At 39.7% G+C, this 12,002-nt stretch overlaps 2 protein-coding genes across 2 annotated transcripts in view; one reads left to right on the forward strand and one right to left on the reverse strand.

Moving 5' to 3' along the window:
• The window catches only part of LOC108209512 (serine hydroxymethyltransferase 3, chloroplastic), a 61,446-nt gene that overhangs the window by 26,548 nt on the left and 22,896 nt on the right, over positions 1 to 12,002 (forward strand). The gene's annotated exons all lie outside the window — the stretch shown is intronic.
• Positions 2,385 to 4,075, reverse strand: LOC108216266 (uncharacterized). Its single transcript, XM_017388982.1, has 2 exons — positions 3,024 to 4,075; positions 2,385 to 2,568 (listed from the first exon to the last, which is right to left on the reverse strand). The coding sequence occupies exons 1-2, from the start codon at positions 4,073 to 4,075 to the stop codon at positions 2,385 to 2,387; spliced, it is 1,236 nt and encodes a 411-aa protein (XP_017244471.1).

Consider the following 12,002-nt stretch of genomic DNA (forward strand, 5'->3'; position numbering starts at 1 on the left):
TTTCTTTTTCTGAATTAAAGTTTGGATGTTATATTTTTATTCAGAAAAAGAAAATCTCAAAAATAAATTACGGAACTATGTTTTATAAGAGCATTGAAATGCGTGTCGAGCAGTTGAAAAGAAACGTATACAATTAAATGGGACAGAGGGAGTAATTAGTAATATATAAATACATATTACATATGTGTAGAACGAATTCTCGTTAGTGTGCAAATGCACAAGATCAAGTATAAAATTATAATTTTCAAAAAAAAAGTATAAAATTATAAATTGATTTGGCTAGATTTTAAAATAATACTAAAGAGATTTATTCAATTAAGATATCGAAGATTTTTTTCATTTATAAAATTGAGTTATATTTATTTGAGATATTTTAAAAAAAAATTAATTAGATTTTAAATTTTAAAATACAGTATTCCATTTTGAATTAGAAAAAAACAACAGTGAACATGATTCATCCTCTGTTGGGTCACCTTAAAGAAAAACTGGCCAACAACACTCATTTGCTGCTCAACTTAAAATGAGAACCAAAACCAAAATAGATATATGAGAACTCGGCTCCTTCAATTTACTAACCACCCTGAACGAATTCTTTACAAAACTAACCATCCTTTTTTTCATTTTACAAAACTAACCACCCTAATTCATATACACCAGGGGCGAACACCACAGAAGAAGGGATACATGTTCGCCCTTGCCAAGGGCGAACACCACAGAAGAATGCATAAATGTTTGCCCCCCATAAGGGCGAACATAGTGGTTTATATGAAAACAAATTTTCAAGAAGCATATGATTGTTTGCATATATTGATTTGGACATAAAGTGCTTGTGAGGGCTTTCCACTTCCAGGATGGTGATATATGTAATGGTATGGTGTTTTTGCACTCACTCATCTTCTTCGCCAATACAAGAGAGCCAATTGTGATCTGGAACAACATGTTTTGATTACACAATGCTTAGTTCATTGCTCTTGCTTGCAAGCTTTATCTGCCTACAAACTTTTCCTCCTCAATTATTGCAATGTTACATGTAAACTCTAGATTAATATTCCTTTCTTTGATTTTTTATTCTTGACACATTTTTTAACATATATAAAGTATTTTCCTCAAAAAAAAACATATATAAAGTATAATTTATTGTCTTTAAAATTTTTATTATCTTATAAAAACATGAATATTAAATTTTAATAAAAAAAACAAGTTTATGATTGTTTATATAATCCTACAAAATTTAAAAAATTTCAAAATTTATTTCAAAATTTTAAGAATATTGAATAATTCTACAAAATTTATTATTTTACAAAGTTCATTGAATTCCACTAGCATTTGAATATCATTAGATTTTAATAATTTAAAAAATCCTAATTGATTCCAAAATATTTCTTAAAGTCCGAACAAATATATCCGAATTTCACAAATAAAAAACTTTTAAATATCAATTAAATACTCTCTTAATTTACTTAATTTAGTCCTTCATTTAATCACCAAACCGAAAAACTTCAATTTCTGAAACTATATCGAGAGAGAAATTATTTGCAAAATCCAAAATATATCAAATGAATAATTTCAGGAACAAACTTTTACTCCATCATATTAAGATCATGACAGCAGAAGCAAAAACTTTTATTTATATTGACTGCACTGGACTATGTTCGCCCTTATGGGGGGCGAACATTTATGCATTCCTCTGTGGTGTTCGCCTTTGACAAGGGCGAACATGTATCCCTTCTTCTGTGTGTTCGTCCCTGGTGTATATGAATTAGGGTGGTTAGTTTTGTGAAGTGAAAAAAAAGGTGGTTAGTTTTGTAAAGAATTGATTCAGGGTGGTCAGTAATTTGAAGGAGCCTGAGAACTCAAACACAGAGTGCCTTGTCTCACTTGATCAGCAGCCTGTCAATGAGTACCAGTCCTTGTCTTAGTTTTTACGTTCCTCTACCATCTCGACTGTCTATCAGGGGCCTTACATCCTCGCTTGTCCATAGGTGAAACCGGTTCTTAGCAAAATAAAGAACACTCTGCTGGGACTTGAGCTGTCCTTGTTTATGTGTATTATTCTCTTCAACGCGGAAGGCAGCCCAAAAGAAACTTATGTATCATCTGAACAAGCAGGTGGTAGAGCTGTACGTAGAGTTCATAGTGAAGAGTCCGCGAGATTGTATGAGCCAGAAGTGTGGCGAATCTGGCATATCTCCATCCCTGGCAAAGTAGACGACCCTATACCCCTTATATGAATCCATCCACAGTGACAAGCTGTTGTGCACCTACGTATATATAAAGTTGTTAACTACTTGGCATATTATATGAAAATTATTTGTAAACATTACAAAACTATGGCATCTGTTTTGACAGATGCAATATAGCTCTAATATCTTCCCTTCTTGAAATCAGATCAACTTCAGCAACTCGAAAGCCATGATATCATAAGATGGCTGGAAAGAGGCATCATTTCTATCAACAATCAAGTAACTTTTGTAACTGCAGCACAGAAAACCCAAGTTTTCCTCCAAAGGTTTTAAACTCAGATTGTCTGTAGGCATAGCAGCTCTCATTCCCATAAAACTGAAGTAACTGTAACATTGTATATATCAAGAATCATAAAAATTTAAACTGAACTTCAAGCCTTAACAGCATCAAAAACGTAACAGTTATATAGCTTTACCTATCAGATAAGGTCTGCGGGCAGAACTATATTTTAAAATCTACTTCATCCCTACTACCTTTAACGCTCTGCAAATGAGTAATGGAACCATGTCGAAATCAGAAATTAAGGTTGTTATAGGAAACATCAACGCATAATTATGATTAACTATTAACTTTCATTTCAAATGCATGCGAACCAAGTACGTAACTTTGTTGGTATTGTTCATGCTATTCGTCAAGATTAACTCTTCTAATAGACAAAGAAACAATCTATTCAATACAAATAAGAGGGCCGTACAATCTGTGCACACTGCATAGCCAAGTGCCAGGTTTTTAATGGCACACGAAACCGACGAATCTTCTCCCTAGCATTACAAACTCACTTGACTGGCTGCTTGGGTTTCTTCTGTAAAGTTAAACTTGCATATAGTTCTAAGACTTCAGGAAATTCTGCACAGTATTTCTTCACATAATTTTTTACAAATCGACTTTCAACTGATGCTATCACGGTACTAAAGGGAAAGTCCTTTTTTACCGCCCCTTTTGACAACAAAAATTGAACAAGCCAACACCGCGGCTTAGTCCAGTTCTCCAAGCTATGCATAACAACAGTAGGACAAGATGCAACCTTTGATATCTCCCATCTCATATCGTTAACCAAAAAATCCATCACCTTTTCTACCTTCTTCTGCGAAACTGACATAATCTTAGGCTGCTTCATTAAAGCAGAACGAATCTCATTATCTGACCAACCCCACTTCTTAAAATAATCCCATTTCATCTTCCACATTGTTTTGCTCAAACCAAATTTTACTTGACACGCGATAATAAAATGACTTTTTACCGGGTCAAATCCCATTTCCCAAACCTCTTCAACCACCATTTTAAACCCATCAGCATTCTGCATCAATGCCCTCGGACGAAGCCTCAACATTCCCGCAATCCTATCATTCCGCACTCCATAACTTCGCAACAATTCAACATTCGGCCTTAAACTTTTTTCTAAATCTTGCGTAAGTAGCCAAGTACACCTCCTAACTGCACCAATCAGACTCGCTTCATCTTTCAAAACACTCTTCAAAAACTCATAAGACGGTATTATCAAATCATTCACATTACGTCTCATAATCTTCGGGTCTAACCCAATTATATGACAAACATCAGACGACGAAAACCCCTTTTCCCTAAAAAACATTAACTTGGGTTTTATTTGCTCATCTTCGTCCATATCCAAAAGTGATGGCTTCTTGCTTAAAAGACCGGAAACTTGAGTTTCACTAAACCCATAACTCTTGAAAATCAATACAAAAGATGTATAATTTCCCTCAATGATATCACTTCTCTTTATATTCTCTGAGTAAGAAGATAAAGCGCGTGCTATTAAAGATGCATTGACACAGTTCTTAAGCACATTTTTGTATACATAACAAAGCATTGTGTAATTTAACAAAAGGGGTTTCTTGAATAGCAAAAAGATCAAACCTTTGGAGCTTTTCTTGGAAATTAGAGGCAGCCCACTTCGCTTTTCTTGGCTATTAGCTCTCTGGAGCGCGGCACCAAGGGAATTCAATTGTTGAGAACCCCTTATTTGGGTGTAACAAAAAACCAATTACATTACCATTGTTTCAGCTGGAGCAACTCTAACGGTTCAACAATAAGAATAAGGAAACGATGAGAGAGAGAGAAAGTGAGAGACACCGTTCAAATTTCAAAATTCGTACCGTTAACTTCGCCGATGAAGTCACCGCCGATAACATTTCCAACTTTGATTTCCTTCTAGAATCAGAGATGCTCGGAGCAATCCAACTAGGTCATCATAAGATGTTAGATCTAGCCAAATCCAGAATCTGCTTTCTTGCAAAACAGTTCCCATCAAAATGTCTCCTGGAGGCTGTAAATGGGGATGAGGAGGCGCAGATTTTCATCAAGACGGAGCTCTTGAACTCGGGATTATGGTGGAGAGCTAACGACTTAAAATCTAAGGAGTTGGAGCAAGGCCCCAAAAGAGCAAAAGCAGAGGAACTGCACAAACACACCCTGGATTTCATTAGAGCTCACAGTCACCTGGTCCATCCTTTCACATTAACCCGAGATCTGAACTCTGATAATGATGCTGTTCGTATGGCATTGAATCAAATCCACTATGGCTCACTTCGTCTGAGTCGTCAGAGTAAGGCAACAAGAAATCAGTACGACGACAATGAGGGAGCCAACCACAAAGAGGACATCATCAACTTCATATTTGATAACAAGGAGGTAGTGGCGGAAGCTACGATGCAGGGGGTGATTTATAACTCAGATTCAGCAATCACGGAGGCTCTAAACCAAATTCACTCCCACTCGTTGAGGAGAGAGAAGGCCTCATCGCACCCGGGTCCAGGTACAAATTCATATAAAGAAACATTACTCACAACCCCAACGAAATCCATTTCAAGCATCAGAGGGCGCCTTGTCAAAACCCAAACGCCAAGAAACAACAAAAGGGTAGACCTCTACTTTTCAGGTTTCAGCGAAGACAGCAGCCCTGAAGAAATATGGAAGACCATTAAGCAGCGCGGGAGGGTCCGGGACATCGTTCTTCCTCCCCAGAAAGATCGCCTAAACCAGAAATATGGTTTCATCAAACTTTTTTCTCCTCTGGATGCTAATGCCTTCTTATCTCCTGATAATCCTGTTTTTATCAAAGATAAGAGAATTATTTTCGATTGGGCTAAGTCGGACAGGAAACACAAGAAAAAAGCAAAGCCACAACAGAGTTCTATCACTCGGATTTCTAAGAAAAAGGATATTGTCGGTGCCTCTGTGGAAAGGGAGCCTCAGGAATACCATAACATTAGACATATCGATTCTCAGGACGAGGGATCCGCGGAGTGGATAGATAGGATTAACCGTAGTGTGAGGGTGGAAATTGAGGGGGATTATGCTCCGGATGCTCTGGTGGAACTTCTAGTCTCTATTCACCATCTGCAGGTGGAGGTTCTTAAACTAGGTCCTTCAGTGTTTCTTGTGGTATGCCGGAATAGGCGCGAAAAATCGAAGTTGGATCTTGCCAACACAGGATTAACTATCATCAGCCAAAGGGCGGTGGAAATTTCGGATCTCATCCTCCCAAGAGAGACAGGGCTTCGTCTGCAAGGTTTGCCAGTCTGTGCCTTCTCGGACGCAATATTAAAAAAAGTAGTGGCCAATTGGGGAACCTTAACGAGCAGTGGTCTCAATTGTATACAGAATCAACATGTCATCAATCCTATTATTCGCATCTCGACGACAGCCTCAAATATAATCTCTGAGCGCATAATGGTACATGCATTAGGACAATCTTTTGAGGTAATTGTGACTGAAGAACGCCTCCCTTTGATTTCTGACTGCAGTCACGGGAGGTTTCGGAGGGATGACAGTATGGAACTATTTCATTCAGTTGATCAGTCATTAGAGGAAGGGGAGATTCCTGATATGGCGGATATTGAGGTGGTGAATTCCACTCGGTCACAAATGGAGGATTCTACCAATAGTGTGGAGATCTTATCTAACGATGGTCAAGCATGCTCTGTCTCTTTTCAGAGCAATTACTCTTCTCAGGAATCAGATTCAGAAGCTCGCCTTGAGGATCCTACCATAGAAGAATTAGAGTATCGAAATCTTAGGACTCAAGACTGGAACTTAGGGGCTCTAGATTCTAATGCCAACAAAGATGGACAAGGTCAGGTGTATACTGCTGATAGTCCTAGACCAGATTCTCCGATCAGACACACAGACCTAGCAAACTGGAAATACAGGGAGAGCAAGTCGTCAGAGGAGGACAGTGTGGTGGAAAGGGCTAAACTCTCACCTTCAACCATTCTTAATGACTCATCTCGTAGCTCAATTGAGGTTGAGGAAGACTCACCCATGATAGGCCTGATGCAAAAATTAAAACTCAAACGCAATTGTGGACGTTCTCGGAAAGGCAGGAAACTACAATTCTTTGACTTTAAACTCAAGTCGAGGAAGAATCGTTACAAGTCTTCGAACTGGATTCCGGGGATGTATGTTAGACCTTGGGGTACACTGAAGCGCTCAGCTCGATCTCGTAAATCTAATAGCAGGCCCCCCTCGAGCCGGGTGCAGAACCATACGGAGACACACACAGCACAAGCAATTTGGAATTTAGGAGAAAGGATTGGCCTGATCCCCTTGCTGGCTAAGGATAGAACTCTGGCTCTCATTGCAGAGAGAATCGCGCAGTAGCAGCTGTGGAGAAGGTAATCCCACTTTCATGCTTTATTTTTTAATGATTAATTGTTCTATTACAAGCTGGAATATTAGAGGTATTTGTAACGAGGTAGCTCGTAGAAACTGTAGACGTTTAATAAAAGAATCCAAGGCACAAGTAATTCTTCTCCAGGAAACCAAATGTTCAAATCCTAAGAAAGAGTTCATTGTACAATTTTGGGAGTCCCTGAATTTCTCATGGATCGCTGAAAATGCCATTGGCCAATCGGGGGGTTTAATGATTGCGTGGGAGAAATCGTTATTCTCCGAGATAGAAAGTTTTCAATCCAAACACTGGATTTGGCTAAGGGCAAAATTCAGGGGCCAAGACTTTTTAAGCATAGCAAATATTTATGGTCCTTTAGATCTCCAGGAAAAGGTTGTTTGCTGGCAGGAGTTATCAGTTCTTATTTCCAGATTCAGTGCCGAGGCTATGTGTTTGTTGGGGGATTTCAACTGTATAAGAGATAGTAAGGATAGAGATAATTGCACTTTTAGCACGCGTGGGATCTCAGAGTTCAATGAATTCATATCGAATAATTGCTTATTGGAAATTACTCCTCCAGATCTGAAATTCTCCTGGTTCGGGCCTCTAGGTAGGAAAAGCAAACTGGACCATGTTTTTGTCAATGATGTTTGGCTAAACAATCAATCTTGGGTGGCCAAGCAGTGGTTTCGTAGAAACTCCGACCATTGCCCTCTGTCTTTACATAAATCAGACAACGACTGGGGTCCTAAGTCGTTCAAAGCCTTTGATGCTTGGATTCACCATCCTGATATGGAAGAAGTAGTTTTAAAGGCTTTTAACGGTTTAGGAATTCAAAACAGAGGGGTGTTTGATTCCTTGAAGAAGTTCAAAAATGAACTTAAAATATGGAGCCTAAACTGGAGAGATTTATTACAAGTGAGAATTAATAGTTTGGAGGCTAAATTGCACAGGTTAGACTCTCAGCATGAGGCAGATTTAGACAAATCAGTGGTCGTAAATGAGCTCCAATCCTGCTACAAATTTCAAACTGCCATTCTCAAACAAAAGTCGAGAGTACAATGGTTAAAAGACGGAGACACAAATTCAAGGTTTTTTCACAGAGCAATCCAGATCAGAAACCATAACAATTCAATCAGATCACTTGCGAAGGATGGTATTATACTCTACTCACCGGAGACTATCAAAGCAGCAATTCTAGATCATTTTTCAACCTTCTTTTCAGAGCCTCATAACGAGCTACTTTTCGATTGCTCCCTATTATTTGAAGTAAAGCTGGATGATATTGCAAGAGAGGAAATTGACAAGGAGTTTTCTCCGGAAGAAATATGGGTGGCTCTCTCGGAATGTAGTCAAATAAAGTCTCCAGGTCCAGATGGCTTAAATATAGCCTGGATAAAAAAAATTTGGCCATTCATCTCAACTAAAGTCCATGAATTTTTTGATAAGTTCTACAGAGATGGATTTATACCTAAAGGGGCAAATTCATCCTTCATAGTGCTTATTCCAAAGAAACCTGATCCCCATGGTATAGCTGATTACAGACCGATAAGTCTGATCAATTCCATTTTCAAGTTATTGCTTAAGGTGCTGGCAAATAGGATCAAATTCAGACTGGATAGACTAATCTCAGAGTCTCAATCAGCTTTTGTCAAAGGTCGAAACATAGGAGATGGTATTCTTTCGATTAATGAATTGATTCACCACCTACAAACTACAAAGATGGAGGGAATTGTAATAAAATTGGATTTTGCAAAAGCCTATGACTCAATAAATTGGGGCTGTTTGTTTCACGTGATGGAAGTGCTGGGTTTTGGTCCGAAGTGGATTTCCTGGATTAGAGCGTGTTTGTTTTCAACTCGTATGTCAATTTTAGTTAATGGTGTGCCCACTAAAGAATTCTCACCACACAGAGGGGTGCGCCAGGGAGACCCTTTGGCCCCGTATTTGTTTATAATGGTGGCAGAACTATTGAGTAGGCTGTTATCGAAAGCTCGTGAGGCAGGTTTGATAGACGGGATTCAGGTTTCTAGTGACAGTGAAGTAATGACGCACCTTCAATATGCCGATGACACCATTCTGATCATTCAGAATAATGAGAAATCGGTACGAGGGGTAAAACAAGTGCTTCTACTATTCCAGGCGATTTCGGGCCTGAAAGTGAATTTTAACAAGAGCATGATTTATCACCCCTCAAACGATGTTGTTTCTTTGGGTCCCTGGGCAGATATTCTGAAGTGCGATATAGGTCGTATTCCTTTCAAATATTTGGGGGCTTGGGTAGGGAAGAGTCCGTCGGTTGTCTCATTTTGGGATCCTCTCCTGGCCTCAATGCATCAAAAATTGGCTCACTGGAAAACTTCGTCCTTAAATTTTTCCGGCAGGGTTACTTTGCTACAAGCATGTCTTGACAGTATACCATCGTACTGGCTTGGCCTACACAAGATCCCTTCTAGTGTTTGTTCGCGTATGGAGCTATTTAGGAGGCGATTTCTCTGGGGAGAATTTTGCAAAGACGAGCCAGAGAAAAGATCGCTTCACTTGCTCAACTGGCAATCTATATGTACTCCAAAAAACTGTGGGGGTTTAGGTCTCCAGAGGTTCAAAGAAAAGAATATAGCTTTTCTTGGCAAGTGGTGGTGGCGGTTTCAGGTGGATCGTAAGAAGAATTGGCATAGGCTAGTTCGTGCCAAATACAAGGTTAGTAATTCTCTTCTTCAGATCGACTCAAACAAGCTGTCTCCAATGATTAAGGACATTCTGAGTTTGAGAAATAATTCAATGTTTGGAGCATTTTTTGATGATTCCTGCTGGAAATGGAGAACTCGATCAGGGGACAAAGTGTTCTTTTGGTTAGATGATTGGTCTGGGGAGGGCATTCTAAAGCAATCCTTCTATAGACTTTTCTCTCTTTGTACAGACCAGAACATATCGCTAGTAGACATGCTGAGAAAACTGACTTCATCGACCTCATTGTCTCCCTCAACTTGGCGTAGATCTTTGCGAGGCTGGGAACTCAATGCGGAAAGGGACCTGATCACACTCTTAATTCATTTTGAGGCTCTCCAAGGCCCCGATCAGGTAAGTTGGAGATTTAATTCAGGTTTGTACTCAGTCCAGGACGCGTACAATAGTTTGGTTTCCAGAAATCAAACTAGTATTATCTGGTCCAAACTATGGGGTTTAAAAGTACCAGCCAAGATCAAAGTCTTCTTGTGGAAAATAGCACATGGAATCATTCCAACAAAACAATTGTTGTTGACAAGGATTAAAAAAGGTAACGGATTGTGCGAGAGATGTGAACTCGCTACTGAATCTCTACCTCACTTATTCTGGGATTGTGCTCAGATTAACATAGTATGGAAAGAGATTTTTGAATGGTGGCATCTGCCTTCTCTAAATTGCTCTTCACAATGGGAATCACTTAGCTGGCTGTTAGATAGATCCAAGGAGAGTGCGACAAAATTGGCTTGGGAAGTGACGGTTTGTGCAACTCTTTGGGTTATCTGGTGCTCAAGAAATAATAAGGTTTTTCAAGGAATTTCTACTAGCTCAAAATCTATTCTATCGTTGATTAAATCTAGAACATTTGAGTGGTGTGTGGCAGAAAATATCATTGAGGACGGTCACTTTATTTCTTGGTGCAAGGCTCCTGATTTATTTTCAAAGCAATATTTGATTCTGAGGAAAGACAATCTTCTAGCTGGACTGGTGAAATCTTTTGATATAATTGCTTTTGTGGACGGAGCAGCTTCAGTGAAGAAATCAGGGGTGGGAGGGGTGTTTTTAGATAATCAGCTAAATTCGATTTACATCTTTGCAGGTCCATCAATTCATAGCCAAAGTGCTCTGGTGGAATTCGAAGCCTTTTTGCTCGCATGTAGTATTATTTCATCTAACTGGAATGACAAACGGGCAATAATTTGTTCAGATTCCGCTATCATAGTGTCTCATTTTTTGAGATTCAAGTGTGGGCTCGTGGGCTCATCTCAGCTCCTTTTCGATTTCTCTAAATATGGCCTTTCTTTTGACAAGATTTGGGCCAAGAAAATTGACCGGGCATTGAATCAAGAATCAGATCTTTTGGCTGATATAGGAGCTAACAGGAAAGATTTGGTGGCAGGGAGAATCTAATTAAATACCAACTAGTATTTAGAGGAGCAGAGTAGTTTCATAGATGTTTCACTGTAGTCAGCCGCAGTAAAAGCATTTCAAAAGATTTGGCGAATCCACGCATGCTTCTCAAGACCGTCATAGTAAGGATTATCTCATTAGTTCATCAGTCAAAAGCCAGAAGTCATTACCCTCCAGCTTCACCCAAGTTTACCATCCAGTTACAATTTTGCTCTATAAATAGTTCACTATCTTCAGCTCACAGTGTGCATACATTTTCTGTCTTCATGAATATTCACTGGCTTCCTCCCCCTAATGGGATCATCAAAGTTAACTGCCATGGAGCCTCTTTGCTTGAGGAAGTTGCAAACGGTAACATGTCAGGCCTGGGCGTAATCTTGCGAAGGGCTAATGGTAACATGATAAGCTGCGTGGTGGGTTCGATGCCAAGGCTTTCCATGCTCGGCAACCATCTTTGGGCTGTTTTCAGTGGCATGCGCCGCGCTTTTCTGGGAGATTCTCGGCGAGTCATCGTCGAGACAGATAACATGGAGGCTTTTGGGGCTATCAAATTTCCCAATGCTAACGCCTCGGTTGAAATCTCTAGCATTGTTCAACAGATTTTGATCCTGAAAAATAACCCATCTTGGAATTGTTCGATTCGGTTCGTCTACAGCCGCAGGAACAAAGTTGCGACCTACCTTGCGTTGTTGGGAGCTGAGCTTTTCACTCGCCCATACCTGTTTTTCGAGCCTCTTGGTCGCGCTGCAGAGCTGATTGACCTGGATATTGGCTTAGGACCTCACGACCCTGAACTTCTGGAAGCTGAAATGAATGAGGAAGAAATGCTTCACTTGGAAACTGTGATGGCAGATGAAGCAGGGGGCCCTATGGCGGCTGGTTTGGCTGCAGAATTCCTGATGGTCGCAGGTTTTCAGTTGGCTCCGTTGGAACCAGGAAATCAAGAGGAAGAAATCCATGACTTTGTTTACGAGGACGACCTCGATGTGGA

Source organism: Daucus carota, chromosome 1, assembly GCF_001625215.2.
Source record: "Daucus carota subsp. sativus chromosome 1, DH1 v3.0, whole genome shotgun sequence".
NCBI classification, from domain to species: Eukaryota; Viridiplantae; Streptophyta; class Magnoliopsida; order Apiales; family Apiaceae; genus Daucus; species Daucus carota.

Excerpts from the sequence above, each read along its gene's own strand:
- LOC108216266 (XM_017388982.1), bottom strand. The coding sequence starts at position 4,075 with ATGCTTTGTTATGTATACAAAAATGTGCTTAAGAACTGTGTCAATGCA. Across the intron at positions 2,569-3,023 it reads AAACCCAAGCAGCCAGTCAA|TTACTTCAGTTTTATGGGAA; the intron begins GTGAGTTTGTAA and ends ACAATGTTACAG.